The 23,975-nt window shown below is 37.5% G+C and overlaps 2 protein-coding genes across 2 annotated transcripts; both read left to right on the forward strand.

The window, feature by feature from the left end:
• Positions 1-4,107: 4,107 nt before the first annotated feature.
• On the forward strand, positions 4,108-7,173 carry LOC115668815 (disease resistance protein L6-like). The gene is made up of 2 exons (XM_056315926.1): positions 4,108-5,043; positions 5,932-7,173. The coding sequence occupies exons 1-2, from the start codon at positions 4,325-4,327 to the stop codon at positions 7,055-7,057; spliced, it is 1,845 nt and encodes a 614-aa protein (XP_056171901.1). The 5' UTR covers positions 4,108-4,324; the 3' UTR covers positions 7,058-7,173.
• Positions 7,174-8,380: 1,207 nt separating this feature from the next.
• Positions 8,381-12,221, forward strand: LOC130134633 (disease resistance protein RPV1-like). The gene is made up of 3 exons (XM_056315748.1): positions 8,381-8,395; positions 9,993-10,289; positions 10,399-12,221. Exons 1-3 carry the CDS (start codon positions 8,381-8,383, stop codon positions 12,031-12,033), a joined length of 1,947 nt encoding a protein of 648 aa, XP_056171723.1. The 3' UTR covers positions 12,034-12,221.
• Positions 12,222-23,975: the final 11,754 nt, after the last annotated feature.

Consider the following 23,975-nt stretch of genomic DNA (forward strand, 5'->3'; position numbering starts at 1 on the left):
CTAACCAATCTTAAATTTGCCTCCATTAATTCAATGTTAAAAAACATTGTTAGTTGAATGACGTGACAATTCTATGTCAGTAAAAAAATTTATTTCAGCAAAGTGATGTGGAAAATTATATCCAAAACAAAATAGTGTTTGTTTAGAAAATTAGGAATCGATCCACCTAGATTAGTTCGCTTATTCAATTCACTAGAAAAAAAATGGCACACAAATATGTGCTTGATTTGGATTATCTAAGGAAATGAATTTAATTTGTTAAACGATCAAAAAACATTTGATCAATCTAACAAATAAGCTTTTGACCGGTTTTGTCACTAAAATAATTTATAAGGATTAAAATCGAACATTCACAAGAATATGATGATCAAAAGTTTACTTTCTTATCTTATAAGGTTTGTGCATGTAGGCACCACATAAGCCTGTACACGGGAGCTTGTACTCTTCCAGATTATAATTTTGTCCAAACACAGTAATAAATTTATCTTAAAACATGCTTGGGCATGATCATTTCATAATATTAAGGGTTAATATCACGAAAAACCCTAAACTGGTACACCTGTGACAATTTTACTCCAAATTATTTTTTTGACCACAAAAAACCCCAAACTAGTACAATTGTGACAAATTTACTCCGAACTATTTTTTTGACCACCAAAAACCCCAAATTGGTACACTTGTGATAATTTTACCCCGAACTATTTCTTTGACCACCAAAAACCCCACACTGGTACACTTGTGATAATTTTACCCCCGAACTAATTTTTTGACCACTAAAAACTCCAAACTGGTACATTTGTGACAAATTTACCCTCTGTTAGTGTCCGTTAAATTATATTAATATCACAAAAAATCACAAATTGGTAAACTTGTGACAAACAGAGGGGTGAAACCCAAAATCGGTACACATGTCAATTACCACGTGTCATTAAACTTAGCAATTTGACAATAAAATTTAACAGAAACTAACAGAGGGTAAATTTGTTACAGGTGTACTAGTTTAGGATTTTTGGTGGCTAAAAAATTAGTTCGGGAGTAAAATTGTCACATGTATACCAGTGTGGGGTTTTTGATGGTCAAAAAAATAGTCCGAGGTAAAATTGTCACAGGTGTAACAGTTTAGGATTTTTTGTGGTCAAAAAAATAGTTTGGGGTAAATTTGTCACAGGTGTACCAGTTTGGGGTTTTTCGTGGTATTAACCCTAATATTAAAACAAAGTAAACTCAAAATTATTGATTTCAAAAAATATATAGAAACTCAACATATTTGAAATTAAGTATTTTTATTTTTTAAAGGATTAATACCACAAAAAACTCCAAATTGATACGCGTGTGACAATTTTACCTTGTTTTGAAAAAGTAACCACAAAAAACCCCCAAACTGGTACACCTATAACAATTTTACCCCACCGGCCACTTTTGGCCGGCCGGCGATGACGTGGACGTCGGCCCGCTAACGTAGTAATATTTTAATATTTTATAATTTCAATTTTTTTTTAATTTTTTTGACTTTTTTCTCTCTTTCTTTTTTTTTTCCTATCTTCTTCGCGACCAACCAGAGCAGCGGCCTCGCCGGCCATGGCGAGGGCGAGCCTCGCCATTGCCGTCGCGGGTGAGGTCGGCCGAGCAGCGGCCTCGCCATGGCCGCTGCTTGCCTCGCCGTCGCACAAATCTAGGCGAGTTCCAGCTGCCCCTCGTCGATGCGGTCGTCGCCAAGCCACTCCATGATGGACCCGTCTTCGTGAAAACGATGAAGCAACAACGCCCATTGGAGCGGCTTCGTGATGGAACCGTCTTCTTCGTCTTTCAGGTTCTTGGGGGGTGTTCAGATTTCGTTGCTGATCATGACCTTGTAGTTGTTCTGCAGCGTGGAGTTCTTGCAGTGAGCGATCGCGCCCTGGATCGCTCTCTGCAGTTCCTCCATTGACGAGGCCTCCGAGCTGTTGCCGCCGCCGCCTCCTCCTCCTGCTGTCCGGACTCCTCCGACGCCGCTGAACCCGCTCCGACAGAGCACGCTGGAGTGGCTTGGCGACGACCGCATCAACGAGGGGCAGCTGGACCTCACACAGATCTGTGCGACGGCGATGGCCGCACCTCGCCCAGATCTGGGGGAGGCCGAGCGGCCTCGCCATGGCCGCTCGGCTGCTCGACCTCACCGTCGCGGGTGAGGCCGCTGCTCGGCCACTCGAACTCGCCGTCGCGGGCGAGGTCGGCAATGGCGAGGCCGCTGCTCAGCCGAGCTCGCCGTCGCCATGGCCGGCGAGTCCGCTGCTCTAGTCGGTCGCCGGAAAGATAGGAAAAAAAAAAGAAAGAGAGAAAAAAAAGTCAAAAAAATTCAAAAAAATCGAAAATAATTAAAAAATATTAAAATATTACCACGTCAGCCGGCTGGCGTCGGCCGGCGTCCACGTCATCACCGGCTGACCAAAAGTGGCCGGTGGGATAAAATTATCATAGCTGTACCAGTTTGAAGTTTTTTGTCATCACTTTTTCAAAACGAGATAAAAATTTCACGCACATACCAGTTTGAGGTTTTTGGTTATATTAACTCTTTTTTAAATTATAGTAATCCGAAAGATGAGGTGATTATTGATTTTATGTAGGTGAGGTAATAGCTTGGTGAACTTTGTTGAATTAGAATTCTTAAGTTTCTATGGTTGAAAAAGCTTTATTTAAGTTCTAAACATTATCAATTTATACAAATATAAAACCGAAAACTTGAGGATTTCTTGTGTTCTTTCGAAATATTCACTATACCCTTACCTAATGTTATGATCTTAATGAGTGAAATGAGATAAAACTATTATCCAATGCGATAAAGATATCTATGCGCGTCTTTTCTAGTTTCTTAATTTTCTAGGATGAAAGGAAAAAGGTTATGGTGGGCCTGCATTCGTGCCAAAAGCATTATTTTTCACTGAAAAAAATAAGATTTAGGTGGTGGGCCCCCATCTATTTTCTCTTCTTTCCGAGAGCTTTCTTTTGGGCTGATGAAGGAAGCTCAATATCAATTAAAATGGAAGAATACTTCAAAAATATGCGGCGGGGCTTTTGGACTTTGAATTAGTAAACAAAAGCCTTATTGAAAATAATTGAAGCGAAAACAATAGGAAAACAAATTTCATCTTTCATTGGTCTCCATTCAAGATATTTGATTATTTCACAAGAAACTTCAGTATAATTTCAGAAATTTGTTAAACAAATTAATTTAGAGCTTTTGTCCAACGACTTTAGGATAAACGATCATTGATAATACAATAATTTGATAGTGAAATGAAATTTATCTGTTTGATGCGACAATACAAATCAAGATATTGCCATGACCAGTTGTCTACGATACCATAACTGCAATTGTCTTTTATTTTTGGTTTTATTTTTTTTCATTGCTTTGCATCGAAACTTGCTCACATGTTTTCTTCTTCCTGGGTAGGATCGCCTTGCATTCTCCTGTGCGTTGAAACTTCCACCACATAAAGGCAACGGCTATAAATGCCTGGTCAGTGGTCCGGGTCAAAGAATTATTAATTTGTATCTAACTTGACATGTTTGAATTATTGGTGCATTCCTACTGGGTGGATCAGATACTTCAAATAAATAAATAAATGTATAATAAAGCAAAAGCAAAAGCAAAAAGGCATTTTGATTTTTTTATGATATTTAAAGGATAAATTAAGGCAGAATCAGAGCCAAAAAGATATCTTCTCATTGTACTCGGATACAAAATAAATAAATATATATATAGCATGTTGAAATTTTTTTATGATTCTCGACACGCGTAAAAACATAATTTTTTAGAATAAGTAATTGTTAATAGTACAACATTTTATTATAAAAATGAAGTTTCTTGGTTGCATGGTATAATATTTAAAAGGCTCAAAGAGAGAATGTTAAATTTCTAAGTGGGATTTAGAGTTTAAATATATTCAACAAAAACAAACTCGAAAAGGACAGTTCCATGGTGCAATCAGTGGACCAAGCGTGCCCTCTTTCCTGTCGTGACGCTTTGATGTTTTTATCTGTTCCGAGCACCTGTCTGGAAAATATGTGACCCGACGAATCTCCCCCCCTCTCTCTCTTTCTCTCTCTCCCCACCATTATCTTCTCCCGCAAATCCATGTCACAGTCTCGTCCCAAGTCGTTCTCCCTCTCCACTTTTCATCTTCCCCCAACAAATCCATCGCTTTATGTGTACTGAAATTTTAACAGACCCCAATAGGATGGGCAATGAGAAGGCATTTCCCGTTTCCTGAGAGGCAGGCATTCTGGTTTTTTCTCCGTCAGATTTGAGAGCGAAAATCAAGGGCAGAGTCGGAGCAAAGACGAAATGCATCTTCTCATTTTTGGGCATTCTTTCGCCGAGCTCGTGGCACTGATCCTTCTCCCTGGGCTTGCGTTCTATTTTCTCAATAAGAAGAAAGCTAATGCGCGAGATGCTGATGCTGGCGCATCTGATTCGTTGATTGCGCTGACGGAAACTAATTCTGGTGGATCTAGTTCATCTCCGACAGAAACGAATAACGGTGTATCTAATTCGTCTCCGACAGAAACTAGCAACGGTACATCTAGTTCGTTGACTGCGTCAACTGGGAATTGCTATGAGGTGTTTTTGAGTTTCAGAGGTCCAGATACTCGAAAAGGCTTCACCGATCACCTCTATATTGGGCTCGTTGATGCTGGAATTCGTACTTTTAGAGACGATAACGAGCTCCGCCAAGGCGAGGAGATCGGCCCAGATCTTTTGGCAGCCATCAAGAACAGTAAGATCCTGATCCCCATTCTCTCGGTGAATTATGGATCGAGCAAATGGTGCCTAGATGAACTGGTTCAAATAATGGAGTGCAAGAATAATAATGGGCAGATAGTGTTGCCTATATTCTACAAAGTGAAACCAGCAGACGTGGGACATCAAATCGGGAGTTTCGGAGATGCATTTCATGAGCGTGAAAAGCGTTCGCTTGAGAGGAGTTTCGACCCAACAATTTTGGAGAAATGGAAGAAAGCACTCCTTGCGGTCAGCACCTTGAAAGGATACGAAGCCGATGGGTAAAAGTTTTCATCAAATCATTCTCTACTTTCTTATAATATGTATGGGTGTTTACTGGTTGTTCTGATTCTCACCTGCTTCATTTTCATTCTTTTATATATATTAAAAAACAGTAAGATCCTGTCACGCATGAGTTCTACAAGTTATTCTTTTTTTATTTTTAGTTTTTTGCTTTGATGATAATGACCAATCTATTTATAGATTTTATTGTTATGATCTCATTCGCTTGAATAATAAAATTTTTTGAATGAATTTTTACTCTTATATCCAAAGATTTGAAACATTGTGCCATTTTTTTTTTCATGTTTATAGTGTACGTCACATTATGTAGAATTGCACAAATAAGGACAAATTCCCTCAATTGTATTAAGGTAGTTCACTATATAGCACTTCGAACAACTTTCTAGATTGATATTATGGGACACGAATTTCTCTTGCATCAGAAGTTATATATGTCATATTTATTGAAAGATCGTTGGACTCTCTTACAGGGCTGGCTTATTGGACTTCTTATTCAAAAACTCTAGAAAGTTTTTAAAGTTACATCCTGTCATCCACGTCATCTTAGATAGCTTTAACAAACAACAAGTTTAAATTTTGATTCAAATGTATAACATATTCAATTCAAAATTCATTTGTGATATCCTCAAATTTCTTCCGGCTCAATAAATTATGTCAAAGTAATAATGGATTAGGGCATGCCATGCGAAGAAACCACCAACATTTCCTGCTTTAGTCTTAGCATATAAGATAATACATGGAGGTGTGACCAAAGCAATTTTTTTAATTTTTCAATTTGTCCCCAAATTTGTTTATTATTGTGTTCTCATTAGATAAATAACATAAAATGACTGTTGCCACATATTTGAACTCGTAACATTTGATAGGTATGAAGGAGAATTGGTGAAATTGGTCGTCCAAAAAGTGTTGAGGGAGCTGAAGAAAGAGTTTGCGTTGGTTATTCCTGAAAATTTGGTCGGAATTGATGGTCATGTGGAGGAGGTTATGAAATTTGTAGATAATAATTCTAGTGCTACCCTATTTATCGGAATCCACGGAATGGGAGGAATTGGTAAGACGACTCTTGCTAAAACCATCTACAACAAGCTCTCCAATCAGTTTAAGTATCGTAGCTTCATTGTAGATATTAGGGAATCATGTCAGCGTAATGGACTTGAGTACTTGCAGAATCAACTAATCTCTGATATATTGAACCAAAAGAACTTATACTATAATAAGGATGATGGGACTAAGTTCATCTCATCAAAGTTCAAAGATAAGAAAATCCTTATTCTTCTTGATGATGTGGATGATGTTAATCAGTTGAAGGCTTTGGTTGGAAACCATGATTGGTTTTCTTCTGGAAGTAGAATCCTCATAACCACTAGAAAAGTTAGTGTTCTTGACAATGAAGGGGTGGACTTCAAATATGAACATGAGGTAATGGATGAGAATCATTCTATGGTCATGTTTAGTAGACATGCATTTCGAAGTAATTCTCCTCCAAGTGAATTTGAGGACCTCGCTCATGATGTTATAACTACCACCGGAGGGCTTCCCTTATCTCTTGAGGTTTTAGGTTCATCTTTGTGCGGAAAAAAGCCAGCATTCTGGAGAGGTACAATAGACAAGTTAAAAAAATTCCCTCATCAGAAAGTGCGAGAAAAGTTAAGGATAAGTTATGAAGAATTAGATTATGGACAAAAACAAATATTTTTGGATATTGCTTGTTTTTTCATTGGCACTAACAGAATAATCACATCCTATATGTGGGACGCCTGTGGCTTTTTTCCAGAAGAGGGAATTGAAGTATTGAGATTCATGTCATTAATAAAAATTGGAGATCATCATGAGTTCATAATGCATGACCAACTGAGAGATCTTGGAAGGGAAATAGTACGCGAGGAAAACCAAGAGGAGCCTCAGTACCGTAGCAGGTTGTGGGACTCCAAGGAAATCCAGAAAGTGCTAAAGGAAAATAAGGCAACCATTTCGTTCCTTTTGCTCACTTAGTCCATGTTCTACTGTTAGAGTAATGCTGGTCCTCTACTTGCTGCTTGCTCTAGTGAACAGAGAACTTATGCTATAATTGCCCTCGAATGTTTCATTGACTTGATTAGAAAGTAGGGAAGTTGCTCTCTCTTAATAAGTATTGTTGTGTTACGTGAGATTTTTCTTTAAGTGCATATTATGAAAAGATCTTGAACTTTTAGTTGCTTCATGTACATCTTCAACACACGCATTAAATAACTTGACTATGCTACTATAAACCATAAGTACTCAGGATATATAAATCATAGAATTATAATCTCTAGATGTTAAAATTAATATAATAGGACTAGCGATGCCCGCATTTCTCATCAAATTTTAGTCATTATTCCATAATGGAGAATGGAAGGGATACTTATTTTATGTTATATTATGTTAGGAATTCCATTTACCAATATTGATTTAAAACTTACCGAATAAGATAGGAACAGAAATTCCTGATACATAATATATATGTGTGGGTATATGTATGTATATTTATAACATAAAGCGTATTTTATGCAACAACCATTAAAAAGAGAAATGTTTTAATTTTTCTTCATAAAAAGTCCAAGAGATAAATACTCAAATTCTATTTTGTATAATTAAGTATGTGATTGTATTTGCATTTGTGAAATTAATCATAATTTTGATTCCACTACTTTTAATCCATCATTTGGGTTGACTCAAGTTGTTGCACAAAAGACTAGCACTTATTTGCGATCTCAATGGGCAACCCATGTATAATCTCATGAGCCAATTCATATATTAACAAATTCAAAGCCAATGTCTATTTATTACGTCTTTTTGTACTACATGATTAAATAAACTAAACTAACCAAAAGAAAAACGAATATGATGTACATTTTATATACAAGTAAAATGGTATAGCCAAATTTTACAACTAAAAAGGTACATTTTTATATAATTATTTCAGTATTTTTGCATGTCTCAATTTCACTCTTCATCCATGGTACTATCTTAACAAGAAGCCCAGCCTTTTGCATATGGACAAAAATAGCATTACCTTTCTAACTCATCTTGTTACTCATGGGACAAAAATGACACCCGCCAGCAATTCTTCCTACTCTCACTTTGAATTGCCCCGCGTCATCCTACATAGCTTATTGTGTGAACGTGCACAAAGAACCACGTTAATCATGACCACAAATGACTTCTTCTTTTTTTACAAAAATCTGGAAATTTTGTAAGAAAGATCATAAACAAAGTTTGTTAACAAGATTATAAAATAAAACATGGTGTCTTTTTTGGTGTGGGTTGACATGGCTCATTGTATGCGTTAGCACAATGACCAATGTAAGGGTATGATGGCGATTTAACGATGATAATGGATGAAATTTATAACAAGTGTCGGTTTTGTTCTACGGTTAAATAGTTGGGCTATTTTATTGTGTTTGAAAGGTTATATTATTTTTTTCTTGGATGCTGAAGGTTAGGCTTTTTAGACGTTTGAAAGGTTTTGCTACTTTTGTCCCAAGTACAAAAGGTTGGCCTATTTCCGGGATTTGGCCAAACTTTAGCTATTGATTTTTGAAATTGAAAAAGTTACACACCACACAAAGAAATCTTGAAGATAGATAGGGTATCTTGATATTTTGAGTGGGAAGTTTATGAGGGAAATCACTAATGTGAGTAGATTACTTCTGTTGAAGATTTCTTCCTTCCTTTTTATAGTTACTCTTCTCTTGTATTCCTTTTAGGTGTTGAAATCTAATTCCTTCCCAAATTATTATGTGGTTCACCTATCAATATCCATGAAAATCTTCCTTCTTTACTTCTTGCGCATAATTGATTTTTTTTTTTTTGTGAAAGCTTGCTACACATTTGGTTATCAAGAATAACTATTTTATTTCCAATCTATTCTGATGAAGCAATTATTCCTTCATTTTGTAAACATACAGATTAGAAATTACTATTCTCTCACAATAAGAAATAGTTATTCCTGGGGGGCCAAGGAAAAGCTATTCCATGTAGGCTTGTAGACAAGAATAGCTTCAATTTTCACATTTCAAAAATGCTTTGCACTTTTAACAATTTAAATATTTCTAATCTACATCAAAGTTATTAGGGTCGGTTTATAATATTTATTATACTTGAGTAACTCAGTTATTTATGATTATGATTATATTAAATTCTAATCTATAGTTAAACTAAAATGTATGATAAAATAATAATTTGTAGAGATTATTAATATAACTAATAAGTTATTTTTAATTATGAATATATCAAATTGTAATCTATAGTTAAAATAAAATCTATGATAAAATAATAAGTAGTAGAGAATATCAATATAACTAATATTATTGTCTTCTTTATTTATAATTAATTAACAATATATCAAGTTACTATTAGTAAAATAATAAGTACATAGTATATTAATGTAACTACTATCACAATATTCGGTTTCTTGTAATTAGTTATTACTCCAATGGAAAATAAGAGTATATATTATTTTTTTATTAATCACGTTAGTAGCACAATTGAGTAATATACATGAAATTAATATGAAACTTACAGAGATAAAAAATTATATTTTTGATTTTGCACATTACAATTTGATTAAATTCTGTGCATTGCACGCATGTCTTAACTAGTATGGTAATGAAGCTACATTACCGGAAAGAAGAAGATTACAAGTTGAGGTTTTTACTCTATAGGAGTCATTACCTCATAATTCTTTTGAAGATCCGAATGTGTATGGCCAAATTTCAAAATGCAGGTTGACCTCCTTCACTTCATTAGCCTTAACGAATACTGTTTATTGGCGTAAAAAGAAAATCATATCTTCACATTGCTAGTCTATTGAACTAATTATTGCGCGTCAATAGCAATATGAACAAATGATATTCGATTACTTTAGTTGGATATAGTATTAATGAATATTTATTCTTGCTTATAGGGAACGGATAAGATTGGGGCGATTAATTTGAATGACTTCGGCAAAACAGCTGAGCCAAATGGCGACATTTATGCAGAAATACAATTCAAGAATTTAACGAGTCTAAGATTCCTTCATGTGGTGTGGGCACAGCTCAGTGGAAATTTTAAGGATTCAATGGAGAGGTTAAGATGGCTTCGATGGCAATATTGTCCTATGAATTTTGAAGTAAAAAATTTTCGCATAAATGAATTAGCTGTACTCGAATTGTCAGGAGCCGTGATAAATGAGAAATGGGAAGGATGGAGTTCTTTCATGGTAAAAACAAGTCTTTTTTTCTTTTATTTTTTTCATTTATGCTTTCTTTTGAATTATAATCACTCTAGACTAATCCTTTTGACAACCATTATTATTTTTATTTTACCAGCTGGCAGAGAAGCTCAAATATCTTGACCTCTCGTTTTGTGAATTCTTGGAAAATACGATCTTCCTCTCCGCTTTTAAGCATTTGGAGGTTCTCATCCTCTCTTTTTGTCCGAGACTGCAGCAGATCGACTCTTCAATTGGAGACGTGAAGGCCCTCCTTCGCTTGGATTTGAACATGTGTGGGTCCCTTAGGGAGCTTCCAGCAGAAATAGAGTCTCTGGAGAATCTAGAGATTCTCGACATATCTGCAACCGATATAGGACAATTACCCAAGGGTATTGGGGGGCTGAGAAAGCTTCGAGAGTTACGCGCTTTGGATTGCGGAAATCTGAAAGGGGAAATGCCGGAAAGCATGGGGTCTTTGGAGAATCTAGAGATTCTAGATATTTCTAGGAGTGGTATAGAAGAATTACCCAAGGGTATATGGAGGCTGAGAAAGCTCCAAGAGTTACATGCTTTATGTTGCTACAATCCGAAAAGGGAATCATCGGAAAGCATACGCAATCTGTCTTCCCTACGCTGCCTTGATATTTCTGACTGCCATAAGCTCCAATCGCTGCCGGATCTTCCTTCCAGCTTAACATATTTGGGCGTCACTTGTCAAAGTCGCAAATTGCCTTCACTTTCCCACCTAACCCATCTCAAGGAACTAGACGTTTGGGGCTGCAAATTTCTCGAGTGCATCCAGGTGCTTCCGTCAACACTAGTAGAGAACTCGGAATGCTCCCAACCGAGGGATGTTGAAGAATCAGAATTACCACAATCCCTAAACACCCCCTTCAAGTTGGAACATTTGGGAGTCAATGCGTGTCGATCTATTAAAACGCTGGACGTTTCACAGTTTATCCATCTAAGGACATTATATGCCAGTCAATGCGATAGTCTTCTTGAAGTTCGAGGTCTTGACAAATCGATATATTTGGAAAGCTTGATTGTCCCGTGGTGCGGTTCAATTGAGAGGTTGTTCCTTCCAAAATCCAAGAGCCTGAAGAAATTAGATGCTGGATGGTGCATGAAATTAGCCGAAATCCAAGGCCTCGATAGGTTGGAATTTTTGGAAAGCCTGGATATCTCTTGGTGCACTTCCATTGAAAGGCTAGACCTTCCCAAATCCGGGAGGCTGAAGATATTAAAAGCTTATTGCTGCGAAAACTTAGCCGAAATTCAAGGCCTCGATAGGTTGGAGTTTTTGGAAAGCTTGGATATCTCTTGGTGCGATTCCATTAAAAGGCTAGACCTTCCAAAATCCGGGAGGCTGAAGATATTTAAAGCTGATGGCTGCAAAAACTTAGCCGAAATTCAAGGCCTCGATAGGTTGGAGTTTTTGGAAAGCCTTGATATCTCTTGGTGCACTTCCATTGAAAGGCTAGACCTTCCAAAATCAGGGAGGCTGAAGATATTAAAAGCTGATGACTGCAAAAACTTAGCCGAAATTCAAGGTCTCGATAGGTTGGAGTTTTTGGAAGAACTGAGGATCTTTAGATGCAAGTCACTCAAAACAATTCCAGAGTTACTGAGGATCTTTGAATGCAAGTCACTCAAAACAATTCCAGAGTTATCTGGAACGCAAATTTATCAAGATTACGAGGAATCAGACGATACGGACAACTCGTATGAGTCAATACAATGGAAATGATCCCCATTTTCTAACGAAGGTACATAAAGCAGGTAAGTTACCTTTGCTCTTTTGAGATCTACGGCCCAATTTTTGTTTGTATTTCCTGCTTGCAATATCTTTCAAGATTTATGATCTTGTCATTTGTTATTTCCTGGTTGACAGTGTCATGATTGTATCCTTACTTGGATTCAAGGTATCCGGGGGAGATGTTCTGTGACAACCCGGTCCGACGAGGGCGGGGAGTGGTCGCCGCGGTCCGAGGACCTGGACAAGGAGCGGCTTCTGACAAGCTTCTAGGATGGCAAATGGGGTACGTCTCCTGTCCCACATCGCTTGAGGGGAGGAGTCCTGGGCAACTTATAAAGGCTTAGGAAGCCTTAACTTGTGAGAGGCCTTTTTTGGGGTAGTATGGACTGCCCTCGGAGGAACAAAACCGTGAGGACTTAGTGTTCAAAGCGGACAATATCTTGCGAGTGGGATCCAGGTCATTACATGTTCATGGAAGTTAATGTGTGCTTTGGCAATATGATTCTGCTTATCATGCCATTAACGGAAATAGATGAAAAGGCTTTCTAAGCGCATCATTTGTCATTAGTCTTCGAGTAATATCCTTCATCCTATGGAGAAAAATAAAGATTCTTAGCATTTGATTGATTCTGGAATGCTGGAAGTACCGAATAAAAACTGATGTGTACATGTATTTGATAGCATGTCAAAGGTCATTTTATAGGTTGAGAAATGCTAAATGAAGGACCCTATATGGCGGTCCTTCTAATGTGAGGTTTTAGTTTGCTCTACGCTCACCATGTAGTTCATGACTGGATGTTTCCAAGGTACACTTAAGAGTGAATTTACCGAGCAAAAGGAGCATGTTGACAGGGCATCCCTTAGTATGCATACGCTACTAACTTGGGATAAATTTATCCAACCATTGTGTTTCACACGTTTTACGCTTGCATTGTCCCTGAATCAAATCCCGCCTGCAAACTGCATAAGGACAGAAATGAAACAGACATCATTCTTCCAAATAATGCATCTTGATGTTTGTAGAGTTGGTAAAACCATCTGTCATGTACCTGAACTTTTGATCCAAGCAAGACATTAACTAGAATGTCTTTTGACATAATCGACTGTACTGTGAAATAAACCCTTATATTGTGCATAAGCTCTTGTTAGTACATTTACTTGCTGAAAATAAAAAGAGGAAGCAATTCCATAATCAGGAAACTTTTTTGAAAACTGTCTTGCATTGATTCTAATGCATGAATAGCACATAATTTTAAGGAAAAGAATCATACTATGTCCCACAAAAGCAAGCAACTTGAGTTGAATTCACTATGCTAATTTGATCAAGGCTTCTGTGGTTGATGATGTTAGATCCCCATTAGTTGGATCCAAAGAGTTCAAAAGGAATATCGAGTTTGACAAACAGAGATCCATGAACTTCGGAGTATTATTAGTAGTTCATTGATGTTAGGTGCTGGATTGATTTCATTTGACTCACTGGTAGCATTCGGTTATCATTCCACTAGTTGAAGTAAATGGCGAAATATACAAGAGAGCTTTTGCAAGGCACTTCTAAAAGGAATCGAAATCATCAAAGGATCAGAAGCTTGATGTTTCTTGAACTTCTCCGAACCATGACAATGCGTCCTTGGAATGGTAAAAGGTTGTTTGCATGTGTTCATCCCACGTTGCCTTGATTATATTTGACAGAAGCTTTGCAGAGCTGAAACTGTCCGCCTCCACTCCTGTAATCAAGTCTGTCTCTCTCTCTCTCGCTCTTCCATCTTCGTCTCTGCTCTTCAACTGCCTCTGTTCCCTAACTAGCCTCGAGCTATCCTCTGGGTTTTCGGCTCCTTCACAAGTTCTCTTTCAGCTCGCATCCTCACGATTTGTTCCAGCACTGGTGCTGCGTTTTCAGCTGCTTGCGGAGCTTTTTAGCTATGGAGACCGATGAAGGACCGGAGCGCGTGCTTCCATTTCAGCTTAAGTTCGATAAACCGCTGGCTTCTCAGGTTCGGCTCCCGGCGTTCTTTTGCGACCTAGTGGGCGGTCGACTCAATTGTTCCCACTCGGTTTTGTGAAGTTTTCTCGATTTCCTATTGGCAGGTGAAGATGGCGGAGTGGAATCCGGAGAAGGATTTGCTGGCGATGGTCTCGGAGGACTCAAAGGTGGTGCTTCATCGCTTCAATTGGCAGAGGCTATGGACAATCTCTCCTGGTAATTGCTTCAACTAGAGAAAGTTCTCTTTTTAATTCAGCGTGTTCGTTTCTTCAACGATGCTTGGTGTGCCCTTTGAATCATTGACCTTATCTCGTTTCACTTATTTCGCTTTTCCTAAATGTGCTACGCTTACTTTTCCCAAGAGGAACCACTGTAATTGCCAATCTAGCTCGAGTTGCGTTCAATGGAGAATTGGACAAATATAGAGGTGAAGTGCTTGAAAGTCCAAATGAGAACATGATGTCGAACTAAGGAGTTGGTGTTTTACAGAAACAGAGTGAATGAAGGTGATACAAGTGGAAATCTAGAGATGACTTAGTTGCAAATAAAGAATTCCAAGCTGATATCAGTTGAATGGGGGGACTTTTAGTTATAGGCACGATACATTCCTCTCAACTTTTAGACATGGTTGGTGCCTTAGGGGATTTTTCCCTAACTTAACCGACATTCATCTAGACCAACTGGAAGTGTACCATACTGCTGTATTGCCATCTTGTTTCCCTTCTGGGTACACCAGTTAAAGTGTCCATGAAAATAAGGAATATGAATTGGAGGGATGTCATTCATGCTAGATAGACTAGCAATGTCAGATGCAGAAATGCTTGATACCCACATGGAGTTGGTAGGTTTAGGCCCTGCAGAATACCATCTCAATGCTGTCAGGCATCCATATAGTTTTCCTTAGATTTCTATTGCTGACTCTCACAATGTAATGCTACTTCTGGCTCCTCTTCTTCCTCTTTTTTACTGATTGAGGGTTCCCTACTAGGAGTTGGTAGGTTTAGGCTGGAAAGTTTCTCACATTTGGTACTACTTGAAGTTAATTTATCTTCTTCTGATTACAGAGGGCATTTCGTCACATCATTTTGACAAATCAAGTTCGCTGGTGGGAGTGTAACTTACTAGTTAATAGGATATGTCAAGCTACGCTACATACTTGTATGACAATCTGGTCGAGAGGGATGGAGTTAGGAATTAGAGAAAGTGCAGAGAATAGGAGTGTTGAGGGAGCTGAATCCAAGTATGTTAAGTTCTTATATGACTTTATCTCTTGGTAATTCAAATTCGTAAGAGCTTAGGATTAGATGCCTAGCCTTGGCAGTTCTTGCTATCTATTCTCACTGGAAAAATTTAGAGAGGAGGCCTTCTTTCTTCAGAAACATCTAAATGCTTCGCGCATCATATTGTCTTCTCGATTTGGAGAGCATGTTGTTGAGTGCACTATAGTACTCGAGCCAACCCTTGAATGGTTTCTGTTGAGATCCTAAGTTGTAGACACTAGTACAGTTGTGATCCTTGCCTGAAGTAAGCTTTCATGGATCCACTCCACCTCGAGGTTCCAAAGCGGAACAACAAGATTCGTTTTTGGATTGAGATAATGGATTGGAGGCTGGCAAAACGATATAGATTCCCGTTGCTTTAGATGACCTACTAGCCCAAAGAAATCCCATATTAAGTGACCAATATCCCTCTTAGTTATGTTGTATTGTTATGACGCTTTTGCTACCCTTCACAAATTTTGATTAACATGTCTTGGTTATGTGCGTTCTCTATCTTCCCTCTTCTTCTATTTTTATTGTGAAGAAATTATTCATTCTCTCTCTCTCTCTCTCTCTCTCTCTCTCTCTCTCTCTCTCTCTCTCTCTCTCTCTCTCTCTCTCTCTCTCTCTCTCTCTCTCTCTCTCTCTCTCTCTCTCTCTCTCTCTCTCTCTGTTGTTTTTTATGAACCCACTTTTCTTTGCACATTCATTTTTTGTAGTCAATACTCCTTTCTCTTAATTATTCTAATCTACTTCAGGCAAATGTATAACATCATTATGCTGGCGTCCTGATGGCAAGGTTGCTGTCTTGGACTTGAAGATGGTACAATTTCACTGCATGACGTAGAAGTACGTTTTCCATGCTATTGCTGTAATGTTGCCCTCATTACTTCTCAACAGAAATTCCTCCCGCAAGAATCCTTTATCATCAGAATGTGTTCTTCTCTGATCTCTCTTGGGAAATATTCTGAATTGCTCAAAAGCTGCATGATGCAATGCAAACAGCAAGCTTTCTGAATGAACATTTAGCTGCTAATAGAGATGGCAATCCACGTTTACTGGTCATGTTTGCCAATGCCAAGTTGATATGGATAGGTAGATCTGAGCTGGATAAGCTTAACAAATCTTATTAGATCATTGAACGTGGCCCATTCAACAAATGAGAACAGATGAATAGCCTGTTTGACTAATTAGATAGAATGGGTCATTCTAATCCAAACATGACTGACACAGCATAAATAACTAATACAATATGTACAATGTGCATATCTTCGTCAATGTTAAAGCCTTAAGCTTACTAAGTCCTTGGTTAACATAAAATCTTGTATTTGTATGGTGTAATTGCGAAAACACAATTTATGTATGAAATTGTGATAAAACTTACTGAACTAAATATAAATAGGTTGAGATAGGCCAGGTTGCTAATCAAGTTGGGATGATTGTTTAGTTAGATAGATTACATGAGTCAATTTGTGTTATGTGGTTCGATCTTTGACCCCAAAAATCCGCTTATTAATTGTGTTAATTGTTAAGTAGGTTGCCACAACCTTGACATGATATGACTACCACTCAGGTTCACCCATAGTTGTCACGTGAAAATATCTAAATCTATGGATTGTGAATCATGAATTAAATCTAATGAAATCAGGAAGTTTGATATAGTGTTTATGATTGGTATTCCATGACAAATGTAAATTGATTGTGAAGTATGATTTTCTTTTCTTTTAATATTAGGTAGTTCCATAATCAATGATAAAGATATTTCAAATTAAGCTCATTTTATGATTTTTAGACATTAGATATTATACAGATTATTTTGCTTTGTCAAAGTACCGCATTTAACTGCAAGAACACAAAGATTGTGTACATACTATTGTTTTCGGGTTAGTAATGTAATTGGATTCTAATTTGTAGAAATTAGTGTAAGACAATCAAAATATCCACTAGGCCTGATGCAGCCAACAAAATCATGCAAGATGATATTTGTTCAAATATTGACCTTTCTACCAAGGTTTTGGTAAAGACAGACTTTGCAACTCAAATAAGAGTTCTAGAAGGATCAAGATTCTTCTTGAAATTTAATCTATAAAATTATCAACTAGCATGTGCGTATTATATGGATTTACCTAAGTTTTCTTCTTTAAGTTTGGGTAGTAGCATATTATGTATAATCCAATTATGTATCTTGTTAAGAGGTTTCCTATTTTAATTGGGAGTAGAAATTTTAGACAGTCTATAAATTTAATTTTAATTTTTACTTTTCAATTATGTTGATACATTATGGAAATTTGCAATTGTTTGCTTTGGGATTGTGTGATGCAATTTTTCTCTCAGGTGTGATGCTTAGGGACTTTTTGGGTTTGATGCCTAAAAATTTATTCTTTCTTGTGGGACTCGTCGTCCTACATCAAAGCCATGAAATTCTTTTGATGCTGCATTGTTTGATGCATGAATTATAGTCAATTATTAATCAAGGAAATAGATTGACTCATATTTAATCGGTGAAATCAGTATGAATTGTTTGATTCACATGTCATACATTATTAATAGATTCATTAGATATATACACTTTAGGACATGAATCTAATTGATGTGCTCAATCGCATTCTCATGTAGGATAGAAAATTGTCACTTTGCTGCGGATGTTGTCATTGATGCTTGAAAATGCTTCAAATGTCAACGACAAATTTCAGCATAGCGTTTACAGAGGTCGAGCTCATTGTGAGGATCTACGCTCTAAACAGATGGCGTCAGTAGAAGCAGTCATCTATGACATGCTCATTTTCATCAAATTAATAGTTTGTTTTGATTATTGAAATTCAAATATGTTCAGTTCAGTCAAATTGAAAAGGTTATGGCTTGGGTGACTCCTAAATGATAGAATTTGTACGTGCCTTAACTATGCTGGTGGGTGGAAAAGTTCGTAGATAACTGGTTTTGTCATTAAGCTATAGTTGTTTGGTCATTAGTACAATGACTGCGAATTTGGTTGATGCTGCTGCAATTCTGTTTCTTTGAGACTTCTACAAATTTATTAACTATCATCCACTTCATGGACTACATTTTTCTCGGAAGAGAGTTTTTTTTTTTTTTTGGTAAGGATTCTTGGAAGAGAGTTTGTTTTTACATAATACATAATGACTGTTATCTTACCAATCTAGCTTTCTTTACTTTACTATGGATATGTGGTGTGCTGCTTTTTATATGCCAGTGCCTGCAGCAGTTATACATGCTGTGGTAAAATAGTTTCTAACATGGTATATATATTGAGCAATATGGAAAACTGTTAAGAAGCTTGAAGTCCCATGTGGCAGCTGTGGTGTGTTTCAACTGGGGGAAGATGCCCAAGTGAACAGTATGCATCTTTCAACTTAATGATACAACTTCTTGATCTCGATTCTTAACAGACAATCTTTTATTCTTCTTATCTTACATGTTATTTCTATTTCTTTGTTTACAGTTAAGTTTCAAACTGAGAATCTTACTTCACAGTCCAACAGCTTTAATATTTTCTGCCTTGATATATCTTGTCAGGTTAGTAAGATGTCTTACCCTCATTTTGTCTCAGCAAAACAATGCAGAGAGTCAGAGAATTACTGTGGTTTGGAGGATTTGGGGAAACCAAATATTCGCGAAGGACACTTGCGAAGAATTCAACAGATGGAACGCAGGTATTAGCAAAAGAATTATAAAGCTGAAATGTAATAGAATCTTGTTCGTGTATAGAAGTTCTTACTTGAATGTGTTTTTTGTTGCTCTTTCATTGTAAATTCTTCACAGTAATGATATATCTACTTTTTCCATTCATAAATGTTCTTACACATGCTACCTCATTGGGAAAAATATGAACGATGGGATAAATCATTGTTGTTACCTGTTGTTTGAAGTGATTGCTTTTTCCCCCTTTAAGTCTGATCCTCATTGCTAATATGTGTTCCAAATGTGCAATGCTGGATCTTTTTGTATCCATAACAGGAGTTTGAGTATGATTACCGAGCTCAAAATTATTTTCTGTAAACATTGCAATCCTTTAATTAAAAGCTTGTGCTTTTGGTTTTACCCAACTCATCAATTGTTTGAGCTAAAATATTCATTTCTTGTTTGGCTAATTCAGGACTAATGTTAATGGGGTTTGGTTGTAGATATTTTTATTCATATGCCTATTACCATAAAGTTGTACCTACATTCCCAATTCACTGTCCTTCTATGGGGTATATGCCTTTTATCCGAAACTACATATATTACCCAAAGATCCACATGTGCAGAGTAGAACAACTTTTTTAATGCTAATCATTTCTCTATATGGCTCTGCATGATGACTCTGAATTTGCTTTGATATGATTTCTCGATCTTGATTCTTAATAGACAATATTTTATTCTTCATAACTTACATGTTATTTCTAATGCTTTGTTTGCAATTAAGTTTCAAACTTAGAATCTTATTTCACAGTCCAACAGCTTTTATATGGGTTTATGGAAGATTTTCGAAATCATCAAAGGATCAGGAGCTCGATGTTTCTTGAACTTCTCCAAACTCTGACAGTGCATCCTTGGAATGGTAAAGGATGTTTGCATATTGTCATCCCACATTGCTTTCATTATATTTAACAGAAGCTTTGCAGAGCTGAAACTGTCCGTTAATATAAAATGGTTTATGGAATACTGAAAGTCTAGCCAACTCGTTTGATATAATGGCCGATGAATCGGACGGTTGTATTTTAAGTCGGTATCATAGCTGACACCTGTATGGAGGTCTATTGGACTCTTTATTCAAAGGGAGCTGTTTGTGATTCAGGTGTGGATCTTCATGCTATGGTGGAAGCAATTCGATGCTTGCCTGCTAAAGTTTGTGGGGTTAATAAAGAACTCAGAGTTTCTTACTATGGGAAGCTGCTATCAAAGTTGGCTTGGAACGGGTGTATTTTTTGCGTTCGAAGTTCTCAGGATCAAAGTTTTGCGGGGCCCAGATCTTACTGTTGTTGATTTTGCTATTAGAATGATGGAGGTTTGTTGGCTGGGTCCACCTCTTGGTGGGGTTCAGTAAACAAAACATAAAAGAAATAGAAAAAGGTCAAAAAGAAAAAGGAAAAGAGGGGGCTGTTCCTGGAGTGAATAGCGGAGAGAAAGAGCATTCCCCAAGAAGAACGCACGAGAAGAAGAAAAAGGGGCAGCCACTTTCCGATCCAAATTCGAAGGCCAACCGTTGTCAGAATTGGCTCAATCTTTAAAATGTTGTTCGTGAGAATGAGACTTACGAATTGATTGGTTTCGTTCATTGAAAACCTTCTCCAAATTGTCTCTCGTTTTCTTTGATCGCGGTTAGTGTTTCTTACTCTGTTTATATTAATACACCTTCGTGGTGATGAAATATTATTCCATTGTTGATGTTGAGTTTTTACTGTGTGACTAGAGAAGAACGTTTGTGTAACCTACTATTCTTGGTGATTGTTGGCAGTTTTTTTGTGGTCTGTGGTTTTTTCCCGCATTGGGTTTTTCACGTAAAAATCTTGGTGTCATTGTTGCCTTGTCTCTTTAACATTTCAACATTATATTTAATTATTTTCAGGTTTTATTTTTGGAATATACTGTTGGTTGTTGCTAGGGTTAAGTCGATTTTAGTTGATTTTGTTTTGGAGAAGAAATTGATCATGGATTGTCGTCTATGGATTTTTAATTTGTTCAATGTACAATCTAGTCCCTAAGTTATATGAAAATGTTCAATGTTATCCTTTTGTTAATTTAAGTTTAATGAAATTTGCTAATGTAAGTTTCAATCTTTAATTTTGAATGGTGAACAAAAAAAGAAGAAGATAGTTACCCGTTAAGTTTTCATCTCATAATATAATAATCTACGTTGTGAAAAATACATCATCAAATAGTGTCTTATTCTTTTTTAAAAGATTATCGTGATCAAATAAAGTTTGACTAATCGTTTTTATACGTTCGACACGACATACAATAATCCACATCATCAAATCACATTTGATTTGTCATTTGAGCAAATGAAAGAGCTATGTTAAATATGTATCAATAGTTTAGGGAACAAACTGAACAAATTAAAAGTTTGGGAACAATATTGTACATCAAATTAAAGTTCAATGACCATTTGTATCATTTTCTCCTGATGAAGCATGCAATCTTGGAATCCAGCTAACAACTTAGTTTTCAAAAACAACTGCCCGATAATTTGTCTCGTTCCTTGTCATTAACAGGAACGTCCTCGTGGAATCGATGATTGCTTTCGATAATCAATTAAATTTTAGCGATTGGCAGGTGAAGATGGCGTGAGTGGAATCCGGAGAAGGATTTGCTGGCCATGGTCGCACGGAGGACTCAAAGGAAGGTGGGTGCTTCGTCGCTTCAATTGGCAGAGGCTGTGGACAATCTCTCCTGGTAATTTGTGCGTGTCTTCAGCGATGGCTTGGTGTGCCCCCTTGAGTCATTGGCCTTATCTCCTTTTTCTTTTCCTAAATGTGTTACGCACCTTTTCCCCAAATAAACAACTTCAATTGCCATTCTAGCTCAAATTGCGTTTGATGGAGAGGTGGTGAATATTGAGGTAACGTGCTTGAAAGTCTAATTGAGAACACGATGTCGAACTAAGGAGTTGGTGTTTTACACACGAATGAAAAGTGAATGATGGTAATGAGAGTGAAAATTTGGATATGACATAGTTGCAAGTAACGAATCCGAAGCTGATATTAGTTGAATGAAGGGATGTTTATTTACAGGCGCGATAGATTCCTATCAACTTCTAGACGAGATTGGTGCCTTAGGAGATTCCATAACCTTACTGACAGTCATCTAGACCAACCGCAAGCGTACCCTACTCCTGTATTGCCATCTTGTTGCTCTTTTTGGTACACCAGTTAAAGTGTCCGTGAAGATATAGAACTCGAATAGGAGGGGATGTCATTTATGCTGGATAGACTAACTATGTCATATGCAGAAATGCTTGCTGCCCACATGGAGTTGGCTGGTTTAACCCCTGCAGAATACCATCACAATGTCGTCAGGCGTCTATATAGTTTTCCTTCGATTTCTGTTGGTGACTCTCACGATGTAATATTACTTGTGGTTTAATAACCCCTGCAGAATACCATCTCAATGTCGTCAGACTTGAATCTGATTGATGTGCTCAATTGCATTCTCATGTAGGACAAATAATTGTCACCTTGTTGCAGTTGTTGTCATCAATGATCTAAAATTTTTCGAATATCAATGACAAATTAAAGTAGTGTCTACTGGTGTTGAGCTCATTGTAAGGATCTACGGTCTAAGTGGATGGTGTCATATAGAAGCAGTCACCCATGACATGCTCATTTTCATCAAATTAATAGTTTCTTTCTATTATTAAAAGTTACATATGTCCAGTATAGTCAAATTAGAATGGTAATAATTTGGGTGACTCCTAAATGAGAGAATTTGTATGTGCCTCAATTATGCTTGTGGGGGAAAAGTTCGTAGATAACCGGTTATGTCATTAAGCTATAGCTGTTTGGTCATGGGTACAATTGCTCAGAACTTGGTTGATGCTGCTGCAATAAAGTTTCTTTGCGATTTCTATCGGCCCGGTCGACCTTTTCCTCCGTTGGTGTTGAGCTTTATATATCCTTCACAAGCTCTCTTTCTATTGGTTCGCATTTCCTTCCGATGCTTCCGTACACTCCCTCGCGATTTGTTCAAGCAGAGCTGGTGGCTGCGGTTTTCGGCTTGCTATGCTTGTCGGAGCTCTCTAGCAATGGGAGACCGATGAAGGGGGGCCGCCGGCGTGTGCGCTTCCTGTTTCAGCTTCAAGTTCGACAAACCCCGAGCTTTTGGCTTCTCAGCTTAGGCTCTTCTCCCGTTCGATTTGGTTTTGGGTGAGACTGTTGCTCGATTTCTTCCGGTTGGTGGGCGGGTGAAGATGGCGGAGTGGAATTCCGGAGAAGGATTTGCTGGCAATGGTCACAAAGGTGAGTGCTTCGTCGCTTCGATTGGCAGAGGCTGTGGACAATCTCTTCTGGTAATTGCTTCGATTCTAGAAAGTTCTGTTTTTTTTTTTTATTCAGTGTGTTGGCTTCTCAACGATGGCTTGGTGTGTACCCTTTGAGTCATTGGCCTTATCTCGTTCTACTTCTGGAGCTTTTCCTTTACGTGCTACGCTTCCTTTTTCGCCATAGGAACCACTGTAATTACCAATCAGTTCGAATTGCCTCTGATGGATGATTGGACGAATATAGAGGGATAAAGTGCTTGAAAGTCTACATGAGAAGGTGACGTTGAACCAAGGAGTTGGTCTTTTACACAGAAACGAAGAGCGAATGATGGCGATGCGAGTGGAAATCTAGGGACTACTTAGTTGCAAGGAATTCCAAGCTGGTATTAATTGAATGAAGGGAATTTTATTTACTGGCGCGATAGATTCTCATCAACTTCTCAACCAGGTTGTTGCCTTAGAAGATTTTTTCCATAACCTAGCCGACAGTCATCTACATCGACTGTAAGTGTACCATACTCCTGTATGGCCATCTTGTTGCCCTTCTTCGTACACTAGTTAAAGTGTCCATGACATAATTAACATGAATAGGAGGGGATGCCATTTATGCCAGATAGAGTAGCTATGTCAGATGCAGAAATGCTTGATACCCACTTGGAGTTTGCAGGTTTAGCCCCTGCAGAATACCATCTATATGTTCATCAGGCATCTAAAA

This window comes from Syzygium oleosum, unplaced genomic scaffold (genome assembly GCF_021117445.2).
Source record: "Syzygium oleosum isolate NSW1041296 unplaced genomic scaffold, Sole_v2.1 Sole_v2.11, whole genome shotgun sequence".
In the NCBI taxonomy this organism is placed as follows: domain Eukaryota; kingdom Viridiplantae; phylum Streptophyta; class Magnoliopsida; order Myrtales; family Myrtaceae; genus Syzygium; species Syzygium oleosum.